Source organism: Aquarana catesbeiana, linkage group LG01 (genome assembly GCF_042186555.1).
Source record: "Aquarana catesbeiana isolate 2022-GZ linkage group LG01, ASM4218655v1, whole genome shotgun sequence".
Taxonomy (NCBI): Eukaryota; Metazoa; Chordata; class Amphibia; order Anura; family Ranidae; genus Aquarana; species Aquarana catesbeiana.
The window spans coordinates 975,367,116-975,380,419 of NC_133324.1; the positions used below are offsets into that span (position 1 = coordinate 975,367,116).

General features: G+C 45.5%; 1 protein-coding gene across 1 annotated transcript in view; it reads left to right on the forward strand.

The window, feature by feature from the left end:
* Nucleotides 1-13,304, forward strand: part of LOC141128895 (polyunsaturated fatty acid lipoxygenase ALOX15B-like) — a 144,341-nt gene that overhangs the window by 58,562 nt on the left and 72,475 nt on the right. The window contains exon 13 of the mRNA XM_073616527.1: nt 5,279-5,382. Coding sequence (XP_073472628.1) covers nt 5,279-5,382 — 104 coding nt within the window. The remainder of the gene's footprint in view (nt 1-5,278; nt 5,383-13,304) is intronic.

Sequence of the window (13,304 nt, forward strand, 5' to 3'; positions counted from 1 at the left end):
GCAGAACAACCTCCAACACTACTGCACCTTGTCCTGCATCCTTCCCAGCTGCCAACAGAGTCACCCAATGCGCGGTGAAACTTGGGTAACGTCCCTGTCCATGCCTGCTGGACCATGAGTCAGCAGTAATATGCACCTTACTGCTGACCGCCCTGTCCAGCGAGGACAGGACATTGCCTTCCACATGCCGGTAGAGAGCCGGAATCGCCTTCCGTGAGAAAAAGTGGCGTTTGGGTACCTGCCACTGAGGAACCGCAAACTCACGGAAGGGGACAGAGTCTACCAACTGAAAAGGCAGCAGTTGAAGTGCTAGCAATTTTGCCAAGCTAGCATTCAACCGCTGGGCATGTGGATGGCTGGGAGCGAACTTCTTTCGGCGGTGCAGCAGCTGGGGCAGGGAAATTTGACTGGTACAATCTGACGTCGGTGTACCAAAAGCAGATTGCCCACAAGTACTTGGCATTGACACACCTAATTCTACACCTTCATTCCTCTCAGTGCAGGTCTCAGAGAGGACTGAAGGTATAGTGGGGTTGGAGATCTCAGCTGATGAGGAGCAAGGAGAGATCCTCTTTGTTCTTTGGTGTGGGTCTTTTAAATACGCTTGTCAACGAACTGCATGGCAGGTCAACATATGTCTGGTCAAGCATGTGGTGCCCAAGCGGGAGATGTTTTGGCCACGCGAGATACGCTTGAGACATATGTTGCAAATAGCAGCGGTGCGATCTGATGCACTCGTCTCAAAAAAGGCCCACACCAAAGAACTTTTTGAATAACGCGCAGAGACTGCAGCGCCCTGCACATGCAGAGCTTTGGGGTGTGATGCAGTCAGTGTGCTGCCCTTAGGCTGGCCCCTGGAGGGCATCCTGCCTCATTGGTGATATGCCTCCTCCTCCTCCTCCTCCTCCTCTCTCCTATCAGGCACCCACGTTGAGTCAGTGACCTCATCATCCCCTCCCTCCTCATCACTGGAGCAAACCTGGCAGTATGCTGCAGCAGGGGGAGCATGACTGCCAGATTGCTGTCCTTCTTGGGCACCCCCTCTGTCCGTGCTCACGTTACTGCCTTCATCTAGCTCAGTTTCATCATCAGAGCCTTCCAAACGCTGGGCATCCTCCTGGAGCATGTACCCAACACTGTGGTCAAACAGTTCGAGGGACTCCTCAGGAGAACATGGTGGGGCTAGGGAAGGAGTCACTTTTGACATTGAGCCGAGGGAAGAGGCCGCTGCTTTGCCAGACAAAGTACCCTGAGCATGGGTGAGAGAGGATTAGGAAGATGAGGACGGCTTGGTCATCCACTTGACCAAGTCTTCCGCATGTTGCGGCTCAACATGGCCAGCTGCCGAAAAAAAGGGCCAAGCGTGTCCCACGGCCACGTGCTGATGAGGATGCACCGTCTCCACGACCAGCACTGTTGCCTCTAGACACAAAGCCTGCTTGCCCTCTTTTATTGGCTTGTGACTGTCTGCCTCTCCTTGTTGGCCTTCCAGACATACTAATGGCCTGTATATACAGTGGCTTGCGAAAGTATTCGGCCCCCTTGAACTTTTCAACCTTTTGCCACATTTCAGGCTTCAAACATAAAGATATAAAATTTTAATTTTTTGTGAAGAATCACCAACAAGTGGGACACAATTGTGAAGTGGAACGAAATCTATTGGATATTTTAAACTTTTTTAGCAAGTAAAAAACTGAAAAGTGGTGCGTGCAAAATTATTCGGCCCCTTTACTTTCAGTGCAGCAAATTCACTCCAGAAATTCAGCGAGGATCTCTGAATGATCCAATGTTGTCCTAAATGACTGATGGTGATAAATAGAATCCACCTGTGTGTAATCAAGTCTCCGTATAAATGCACCTGCTCTGTGATAGTCTCAGGGTTCTGTTGAAAGCGCAGAGAGCATCATGAAGACCAAGGAACACACCAGGCAGGTCAGTAATACTGTTGTGGAGAAGTTTAAAGCCGGATTTGGATACAAAAAGATTTCCCAAGCTTTAAACATCCCAAGGAGCACTGTGCAAGCAATCATTTTGAAATGGAAGGAGTATCAGACCACTGCAAATCTACCAAGACCTGGCTGTCCCTCTAAACTTTCAGCTCAGACAAGGAGAAGACTGATCAGAGATGCAGCCAAGAGGCCCATGATCACTCTGGATGAACTGCAGAGAACTACAGCTGAGGTGGGAGAGTCTGTCCATAGGACAACAATCAGTCGTACACTGCACAAATCTGGCCTTTATGGAAGAGTGGCAAGAAGAAAGCCATTTCTCAAAGATATCCATAAAAAGCCTCGTCTAAAGTTTGCCACAAGCCACCTGGGAGACACACCAAACATGTGGAAGAAGGTGCTCTGGTCCGATGAAACCAAAATCAAACTTTTTGGCCACAATGCAAAACAATATGTTTGGCGTAAAAGCAACACAGCTCATCACACTCAACACACCATCCCCACTGTCAAACATGGTGGTGGCAGCATCATGGTCTGGGCCTGCTTTTCTTCAGCAGGGACAGGGAAGATGGTTAAAATTGAGGGGAAGATGGATGCAGCCAAATACAGGACAATTCTGGATGAAAACCTGTTGGAGTCTGCAAAAGACCTGAAACTGGGACGGAGATTTATCTTCCAACAAGACAATGATCCCAAACATACAGCAAAATCTACAAAGGAATGGTTCACAAATAAACGTATCCAGGTGTTAGAATGGCCAAGTCAAAGTCCAGACCTGAATCCAATCGAGAATCTGTGGAAAGAGCTGAAAACTGCTGTTCACAAACGCTCTCCATCCAACCTCACTGAGCTCGAGCTGTTTTGCAAGGAAGAATGGGCAAGTCTCTCGATGTGCAAAACTGATAGAGACATACCCCAAGCGACTTGCAGCTGTAATCGCAGCAAAAGGTGGCTCTACAAAGTATTAACGCAAGGGGGCCGAATAATTTTGCACGATCCACTTTTCATTTTTTTATTAGTTAAAAAAGTTTCAAAAATCCAAAAGATTTCGTTCCACTTGACAATTGTGTCCCACTTGGTGATTCTTCACAAAAAATAAAAATTTGATATCTTTATGTTTGAAGCCTGAAATGTGGCAAAAGGTTGAAAAGTTCAAGGGGGCCGAATACTTTCGCAAGCCACTGTAAAAGGAGGGAGTTTGGGACTTTATATGAAGCACCCTAAGGTGCCTCCATCCCTATATTGGCCTGTATCTGCAGTAAGCTGGGATATATATGTATATGTATATGTACTGATACTGCAGCTAGCAAAATCAACTGCCTGCCTGTAGTATGAGAACACCACCAACCTTCTACAGGTAGCTTTAGCTGAACACTGTGCAGAGCTCGCAAAAAACTAACTTGTAGCTTATTTAGCTGCCTGCGGTAGTGATAGGATCAGGAAAACACCACCAACCTTCGACAGGTAGCTTTAGGTGAACACTGTGCAGAGCTCGCACAGCTTATTTAGATGCCTGCGGTAGTGATAGGATCAGGAAAACACCACCAACCTTCTACAGGTAGCTTTAGCTGAACACTGTGAGGAGGACGCACTACACTAACTTGTAGCTTTAGCTGAACACTGTGCAGAGGTAGCACTACACAAACTTGTAGTTTTAGGTGAACACTTTGAGGAGGACGCACTACACTAACTTGTAGCTTCAGCTGAACACTGTGCAGAGGTCGCACTACACAAACTTGTAGTTTTAGCTGAACACTGTGAGCAGGATGCACTACACTAACTTGTAGCTTTAGCTGAACACTGTGCAGAGGTCTCACTACACTAACTTGTAGTTTTAGCTGAACACTGTGAGGAGGACGCACTACCCTAACTTGTAGCTTTAGCTGAACACTGTGAGGAGGATGCACTACACTAACTTGTAGCTTTAGCTGAACACTATGCAGAGGTCGCACTACACTAACTTGTAGTTTTCGCTGAACGCTGTGAGGAGGGCACACTACACCAACTTGTAGCTTTAGCTGAACACTGTGCAGAGGTCTCACTACACTAACTTGTAGCTTTAGCTGAACACTGTGAGGAGGACGCACTACACTAACTTGTAGTTTTAGCTGAACACTCTGAGGAGGACGCACTACCCTAACTTGTAGCTTTAGCTGAACACTGTGCAGAGGTCACACTAAGCTAACTTGCAGCTTTAGCTGAACACTGTGAGGAGGACGCACTACCCTAACTTGTAACTTTAGCTAAACACTGTGCAGAGGTCACACTAAGCTAACTTGTAGCTTTAGCTGAACACTGTGAGGAGGACGCACTACACTAACTTGTAGCTTTAGCTGAACACTGTGCAGAGGTTGCACTACACTAACTTTTAGTTTTAGCTGAACACTGTGAGCAGGACGCACTACACTAACTTGTAGCTTTAGCTGAACACAGTGCACTACACTAACTTGTAGTTTTAGCTGAACACTGTGCAGAGGTCACACTAAACTAACTTGTAGCTTTAACTGAACACTGTGAGGAGGACACACTACACTAACTGTAAATAGTCTAGCTGCCTGACTGTGGTACTAATAGGATCAAAAGAACACCAGCAATTTTCTTCAGGTAGCTGTAAATACTGTAACAAGACAAGCCTGCCTGTCAGTAGGAAGATAACAGGAACGGATCTAGCTAAACTGAATACAGTGTGTATATATATATATATATATATATATATATATATAATATATATGCAACACCTGGGATGCATATATATACACAATACACTATAAGTGCAGCTAACTCACTGACTGTCCTGCCTAATCTAGCTAACTCAAATGAAATGACACTGTCTCTCTCTCTATCTCTCAGCACACCGGAACACACTACACAGGGCCGCCGTGTAGGCGGCCTTATATAGTGTGGGGCGTGTTCTAAACCCCCTGAGCCATAATTGGCCAAAGCCACCCTGGCTTTGGCCAATTACAGCTCTCTCTACCGACAGTGCTGTGATTGCCAAGCATGCGAGTCATAGTGTATGCTTGGCCAATCATCAGCCAGCAATGCACTGCGATGCCGCAGTAAATTATGGGCCGTGACGCGCCACACGAATTTGGCGCGAACGGCCCATAACGTTCGCAAGTCAGCGAACGATCGAACAGCTGATGTTCGAGTCGAACATGCGTTCGACTCAAACGCGAAGCTCATCCCTAGTTCTGACCCTTCAAATAAAAGATCTGCAGGGAGAGGCTGGACATTGTGTGGAATTTACTGGGTACATACTTCTGTGTACCAGCATTATCCATCCATAACAGGTATTAATAATCATTGTCTATTTTCTCTTCTCTTAGTGGCTTAGAAGCAAAGCTGGATGGATATGTCTACAACATTGATTCATGGCCTTCCCTGGATGACATCAAATTCGTGTCCTTCCTACGAAAATCACAATATTCAGGTGTGTAAAATTTGTTTGTGAATCTCTGGTATACTCTTCGAAAGCAAACTCAGTAATTCAAACTTAGTCTGTTAAAACATATCCCTAAACTAAACTTGCATTTTTCTTTTGGGGCAAAGCAACAAGTTCACTCATCCTCCCCTACATATTCACCTCCGCTCCCTCTAACCACCCCTTTTAGCAAACAGGAGCAAAGAGAGTTAGCCCTGCAGAAAGCTTGCCATAGATTTGTTTTTTCGTCTAACTCCACCCTCACAAGTGAGGTGGAAGGAGGAATCCTCCCCCACCAGGACATTATATTCTGACAGGAGGACTCTCTGCTGTCAGAATACACTGATCAGCGACCGCAACTGCTGATTGACAAAAGTTTTCCAAAATTCACATTCAACAAAAGTCAATCCAACAGCCTGTCCTTGCTGAACTGACCAATTTTTGATCCATCTAAAGCCAACTTAAGCTTGCATCTTTAACCTTACACATTGCTGAGGATTCGCTCCCAAAACCCATGTGACAGGATTGGGCCAATGACCAAACACCTGCCAAGTTGGGGCAAGGGGAATAAGTTATATGCTACCACATTCTCAGAATTGACAGATGTTTACATCTGGGGCAGATTTACTTACAGCATATCTAAACCCAAAAACCAAAAATAATATATTGCATCTTCTCTGTTTTTAGATATGGTGGTTGAATTAGTTTCCTTTTTTCAAGCTTTTGCCCTTTTGCTTGCAAGCTAATCAAAGCAGCCTACAGCCTACAAGAGAACAAAATACAGTGTTTTTCTAATGGATCTGTACGCAGGTGCCTACAAGATGGTTAACATGAGAGTTAACATGTCTTCCTGTTTGAGTTCTTGTCTTTCCTGTCTCGGCTCATACCCTCATGTTAATTGAGTCAGCCAGGTAAAAAATGTTACAATGTCTTGATGTTGCACCATGTTCTCAGGTTGACCTGTTAGCTGGAGGTAGCCAGGATGTAAGGGTTAAGGTTTTTCCTGCCTTTTTTAGCAAGGTTGCCTTTACACAAATAGTGTAAAAGGGGCTGACTCCAAGCCCCTAGGAGAATGTAATCTGTTACTCTGTTGAGGTGATCACCCCCTTTGGGAGGGTGGTGGGAGCCCAATCAAGGTACCTGATGAGGGTCCTGAGTCTGGAGACCCTCATGGACTTTTGCTGTTAACCCCCTTTGATGTCACAGTCCCTGGGCATGCTGGGACTGTGACGTTTTAGGGGGCGTGGTCACTGGGTGATGTTGACCCCGCCCCCTAAAACGTCACAGTCCCAGCATGCCCAGGGACTGTGACATCAAAAGGGGGCGAGGTCTCCGCCTATATAAGTCACAATGCAGCCCTCAGAGCAGTCCAGCCGAAGAGAGCGTCGTGTCAACATCTGGAGAAGACAAGAAGCCCAAAAGACAAGAAGTCCAGAAGACAAGAAGTCCAGAAGTCCGGACCTCTGCTGGCAAGAGAGCTACCTGAACACAGCGGAGGAGCCGGCCGAAGAACTGGAACACCGGGAGAAGAGAGCGGAGAAGAACCAACCGTACGCTGGGAGAAGATGAACCGGAGGGACCCCCGAAGCCGGAAGAAGACCCCCGAAGCCGGAGGAAGATTCCCCCCGGAGCTGTTTAATAAAATATTTTAAAAACCTGTGTAGTGTTTTATTATTTACACTTTTTCCCTAGGTGAATGGGTAGGGGTACCATGTACCCCATACTCATTCACATAGGGTGGGGGGGTCGGGATCTGGGGGCCCTCTTATTATAGGAGGCTCCCGGATTCCGATAAGCCCCCCGCCCGCAGACCCTGACAACCAACGGCCAGGGTTGTCGGGAAGAGGCCCTTGTCCTCATCAACATGGGGACACGGTGCTTTGGGGTGGGGGGCCCCGCAGGGCGCCCCCCTCCCCCAAAGTGCCCACCCCCCATGTTGAGGGCATGCGGCCTGGTACGGTTCAGGAGGGGGGGCGCTCGCTCGTCCCCACCCCCTTTCCTGACCGGCCGGGCTGCGTGCTCGGATCGGGGTCTGGTATGGATTTTAGGGGGGACCCCATGCCGTTTTTTCGGCCTAGGGGGTTCCCTTTATAATCCATACCAGACCTAAGGGCCTGTTGTGACCCGTGACGGGGCTCTCAAGGTGTCAATCTCGCCGATAAAAGCGGCAAGATTGACATCCTTTTCTAGTCCCGTCGCACCTAAGTCACGTTCAAAATGAACGGACTTGTCCGTTCATTCTGAAAGTCCGCCGTAACTCCGGCGAAAGTTCGTCGGAAAGACAGGCGGACTTAGCCCGCCGCAAAGTCTGTTTGTGTGTGGGCAAGTCCGTCCGTTTTAAAGTCCGGCGCACCTGGCGGACAAAGTCCATCAGAAAGTGTGCCGGATCAAGTAGGATAGAAAGTCCGACCGTGTGTACGCGGCATAAGAGACTTGAACTACCTCTTGTGGATTATTGCCTAAATGGACTCTTCCCTTTAAAGGGATTGCCTTGTGGGCTTCCTACGGCCTAAGGTACACACACTTTATGGGGCTCTAGAAGAGCTTTGTTTAGGAACGATGTTTTGAATGACTCTTGAGAACTGTACTTTCTCAGTAAAGGATACCATTTGTTTACTTGCCTGGTCTGAAGTCTCTTAAAGCATGCACAGCATATCAGAAGAACAGCACTTGCAACACACAAGGGGACTGAGTTAGAGGAAGATACAGTACATGGGTCTAACATACCCATACATGGCCTCTGCAACATTGGGAGGTGAATATATGCACCAAAACAATATGGGTGCTCCTGTGCTGTCATTGGAGGGTGCAACCCAAAATTCTGCAGAAATGTCCTGCCTGAAGAAGCAGCCTCTGAAGTAGGGTCCGGAAGACTTTGTAATAGATTCTGGCCTGAGGCACCTGACACACTGCCGCATAGATGGTCAGGATGCCCATTGGGCTGTATGTGGTACCTGCAACTGTCATTCCACTTATTGCCATGGGCTTGTTGTCTAGCATGCTATACTCCCTTGTTTCAGATGTCACTATTTGTTGGAGATTCTTGCCATCTGGGTGCCAATGGCTTGCCTACAGTTGCTCTTATGGATTGTGTCTGCCAAATAATGGCTATCAAGGATGTCAGTGCAGCGTCCCCTAGAGAGGCTGGGATGGTCCGGAGCTTTGATTCACTGAGGACGGTTTGGGTAGTCAGCTCCACGTGGAGCCTCCCAAAGGCCTCTACCTCCACGATGGATCAGCTGGTGCCTTCCCTGGAGCAGCTGAATAGTCCTTTCCTTGCCCCCACTGAGGAGGAAATGGATCCATCCCTATGGGCGCTGAACTTCTTCATATTCTGAAAATAGTGTTACCAGATGAGTTGTTCCCTCTTCAGGATGATGAGTAAGGTGGTGCTGTAACTACTGGTGTGCCTTGTTTTACCACCTCGTCTTCCTCTGGGGAGAGTTCTGAAGCAGAGATCACTTCCATCCATTCTCCACTTGCCACGCATCAGATGCCTGGCCTATGGTGTAGCCAGGTTTGTATATGTCTTGGAGGAACCCCAGTATTATGGTGTCTGTATGTGAGCCCTGGATGCCTCCGGAGATCGGTACAGCCTCAGAAGGACTGGTCCCTAAATGCTGCACACCTATGAGTGGTGTCCTTTAATAGAAAGAAGTGTCAAGTGTAAAAACCACAGAGCAAGAATTAATTGGGCGAGTGCAACCTGCTTCTAAGTTGGAGTGCTGCCTTAGTATTGATTTCACATGAAAGTGTCTCTGGGCCTGTGCTACAGGCATTAGCGGGTGCAGTTCTGCAGTGTCCCCACTAGGGTGCCTTAAGCCCCGCCCACGGACCTGTTATACAATTCAAGTTGCATTATATTACATGTAAACAGTAGAAGCTGACTGCATTACTACAAGCAATTCTGATTTCTGCTTATGATACCCATAGCTCCCAACTGTCCCTAATATCGAAGGACTTGTACCACATATGGAACTATCTATCAAAAAGTGTTTCCCAGAGCTAGACCTTTCATCCAGTTTCTAAATTGCTACATTTGTAAATTCCAAAAGCCAATATAAAAGAATAGTAGTGGTAAAAAAGCACTTGTGAGTTTAACCAATCCATTTATTTTTTTTGTACAATTCTCCTTTAACCACTTCAATACAGGGCACTTATACACCTTTCCTGCCCAGATCAATATTCAGCTTTTAGTGCTTTTACACTTTTAATGACAATTACTCATTGTAATTGTCATGACAATTAGTCATTCTACACTAGAGCCAAACATTTTTTTTTTTTTCTCACAAATAGAGCTTTCTTTTGGTGGTATTTAATCACCGCTGAGATTTTTTTTTTTTTCGTTATAAGCGAAAAACGAGCAAAATTTTTGAAAAAAAACCCCACTTTTTTAAGTTTCTATTGCAAATAAGTAAATTTTCTTCGAAAATCTGGGACATAATTTATACTGTTACATATCTTTGGCAAAATAACGCAAATTAGTGGATATTATTTAGTCTGTGCAAAAGTTATAGAGTCTACAAGCTGTGGTGCCATTCATTGAAAATTGATCACACCTGATGTACTGATTGCCTCATCTCATTTCTTGAGACACTAACAAGCAAGGTCAGTACGAATACCCCCCAAATGAACCCCTTTTTTTTTTACACAAAATGGTCATAATAACAAATTATTTCTCTCACACAGCATATGCATACTTGCAATTACACCCCAAAATATATTCTGCTACTCCTCCTGAGTACAGTGATACCACATGTGTGAGACTTTTACACAGCTTGGCCACATACAGAGGCTCAACATCCAGAGAGCACTGTCAGACGTTCAATGACATAAATTACACATCTAATTTCATGACGATCTATCACACTTTTGAAGGCCCTGGAGCACCATGAAAATGGAAACGCCCATAAAATTACCCCATTTTGGAAAGCAAACATCCCAACATATATTCTATGAGGCATTATGAGTCTTTTGAACAGGTCATTTTTTTTCCACAAGTTTTTGGAAAACGTGGAAAGAAAATAAAAACATATTTTAACACAAAGCTGGTGGATCAGTCGGCTTAATGGACAAGCTGATACCTGCTCCCTCACTTTCCGCTGCACGTCGGAAATTCTTTTAAGCTGCACGAAGTTCTGGCGCACAACAGAGGTTAACAGGGATGGATAACCCTGCCCATTAGCACACGGTTTTGCCGCGCACTTAGGAAAGAAGGTGCACAGGTGTTTGGGCATGCAGGAGCGGCCCCAATACTGCCTATGGCGCCAGCAGGGCCCTGTTCCACTTGTCAGGGCCCCCCAGGTGGCGGAAAGCCAAGGACCACTCGCTGCGACCCTGGTAGTTCTGCCACTGCCTGGAAGCCTAAATTAGCAGGGTGCATGGGGGCAATTGCCTCCCCCTTGCCCCCCTTTACCAGGTACAATGCTCCACAGCTGCAACCCAACACGGCAATCAATCCCAAGCCTGTGAATGCTTTCTCACCACCATACCAAACTCACTCAATCTCAATGCACCAGCCAATCTAACTGACTTTGCTTTGTATATAACTATGCATTTAAAGTCCAAATACACAGATACATGCTTTTCAAAGAGCTCACCAAGACAGTTCTCACTAAGTTTGATGACAAACCAGAAAACTGCAGAGGCTGGAAATCCAACTTCAAAGCCATGACCTTTGAACTAGATGTCAGATCTGCTTATCATGTGGTTAGGTCCTCAATCTGCTGAGAATATCAAAAGACTCAAAGCTGTTCACATTGACAGCCCTTCCACAGGTCTTAACACTGCTTGGGACAGACTTGATTACAGCTTCGCAGCCTAGAAGCCATTGGGGATGCTTTATTTAAAAGGCTCCAAAGCTTTCCAAAAATATCTAGCAGAGACTCGGTGTCCTCCTCTTGGTATTTAAACTTGGCAAGGCTGATACCCACCTACCCAAACTCAGTTACTGCTCCTGGGGCCGGCAAGCTCACGTATTTTCACAAGAAAATTGAGACCCCAAATCGCTAATGCCCCATGCATAACAAATCACACCCGTTTAGCAAATGTATCAGCTTCAGAAGGGAATAAATAGAAAAATAAAATAAAAGTGTGCTGTCAGTTAAAAGATATCAAACCCTATCAATAGTGACCACTGCGATTGTCAAATCAAAGCAGTGAAATATCTTGCTCAAACTAGCAAATTAGTAACAGTGAATAAAAACAACAAAGAAACAATTAAACAAACGTGTCAACCACATAAAATGTTTCCTTTTAGTGTCCATATTATTCATTACTCAAAGTCTACTGTGCAATAGATCTCAAAGACACCAATGTGATATATCAACATTAATGTCCAAAAACTAATAAAAAAAAATTGTCTCCAAACAATTTCTCAAAAAAGACAAACAGATGAGTAATGCCGCGTACACACGATTGCACATTCCGACAACAAAATCCATCATTTTTTTCCGACCAATGTTGGCTCAAACTTGTCTTGCATACACACGGTCACACAAATGTTGTCAGAAATTCCGAACGTCAAGAACGCGGTGACTTACAACATGAACGACGAGCCGAGAAAAATGAAGTTCTATAGCCAGTGCGGCTCTTCTGCTTGATTCCGAGCATGTGTGGAATTTTGTGCATCGGAATTGTGTACACACGATTGGAATTTCCAACAACGGATTTTGTTGTTGGGAAAATTTGAGATCCAGCTCTCAAATTTTGTTTGTCGGAAATTCCAACGGAAAATGTCCGATGGAGCCTACACACGGTCTGAATTTCTGACAACAAGCTCACATCGAACATTTGTTGTCGGAAATTCCGACCGTGTGTACGCAGAATAAACGTGCACTGTTCCCAGTTTTCCTTAATGACATCCAATAAAGTGCTTCTGTGTTCCACCAGTGCTCAAAAGTAGAAATAGTGGCCTCTTACCAAATCACTATGATCTCCAGATTATAAGAGATCATGAACAGCGTGGGTTGCAGAGCTTCCTTCAACCTCCCAGGTTCAGCTGTACATCAGCACTGTGTGGAAGTGGATCATATGCTCAAACAATAGATGCCTAAATCTCCACACCAGATGAGCCTTGAGCCAGCTATTCTTAGTATTGAGCCATATAAAAAGAAGGAAGACTAATCATGCAGTAAAAAAAAAAAAAACATTACTGTAATAAAATGTATGCACTTACAGCAATTAGATAAAAAAATGAGCAATAGAAAGAGTTCTGACTGTGACTTACACAGTATTGTCTCAGCTCCTATCTCCTTCCGATGCATTTCCCCGTATAAGGCTACAGCTGGGATTGGAGAGCCTCAGAAAAGAACCCTTGCAAGAATGCAAAGAACATTTAATTAAATTTGGAGTCTGATTCAAATGCTGTGCTTCCACAGAACACCATGCTAAAGACTGTAAGGCTACTATTAAGTGCATAGAATGTGACAGTGATGATCACATGCAAGCTCCTCATCCATTTCAAGATAGTCCTACTCTGTCCACAGGTAATCCTCCCGATCCAAAGCATGGTGGAGAGAACACAGTCCAAACAGCGCCTTATACTCCAGTTTTCTTCATATGTACAGATATCTGTGGAGAGGGACTCTTTGACAAATTCTGTGCCAAAATATGCTTTGTTTGTGTATACCTCAAAGGTCAACCAGAAAAATATGTAAGACTGTATATTATTCTAGATAATAAGAGTAAAAGATCTCTTGCAAGATCAAAGCTTTTTGACCTGGTAAACATAATAGGAGATGCCTTACCATATACCCTGGGTCAACGCTGTATCCTGGCCTAGGCCGACAAGGCCCAGGCCTAGGGCAGCACTTTGCAGGGGGGCAGCACGGAAAGAGTCCCTGCCAGCTTGAGCTATGCTGTTAGTGTAGCGCCAGTCTTATGGGGTGGACTGGGCTGAGAGGCAAATTTAGTCTAGCGCCCCATAAAGC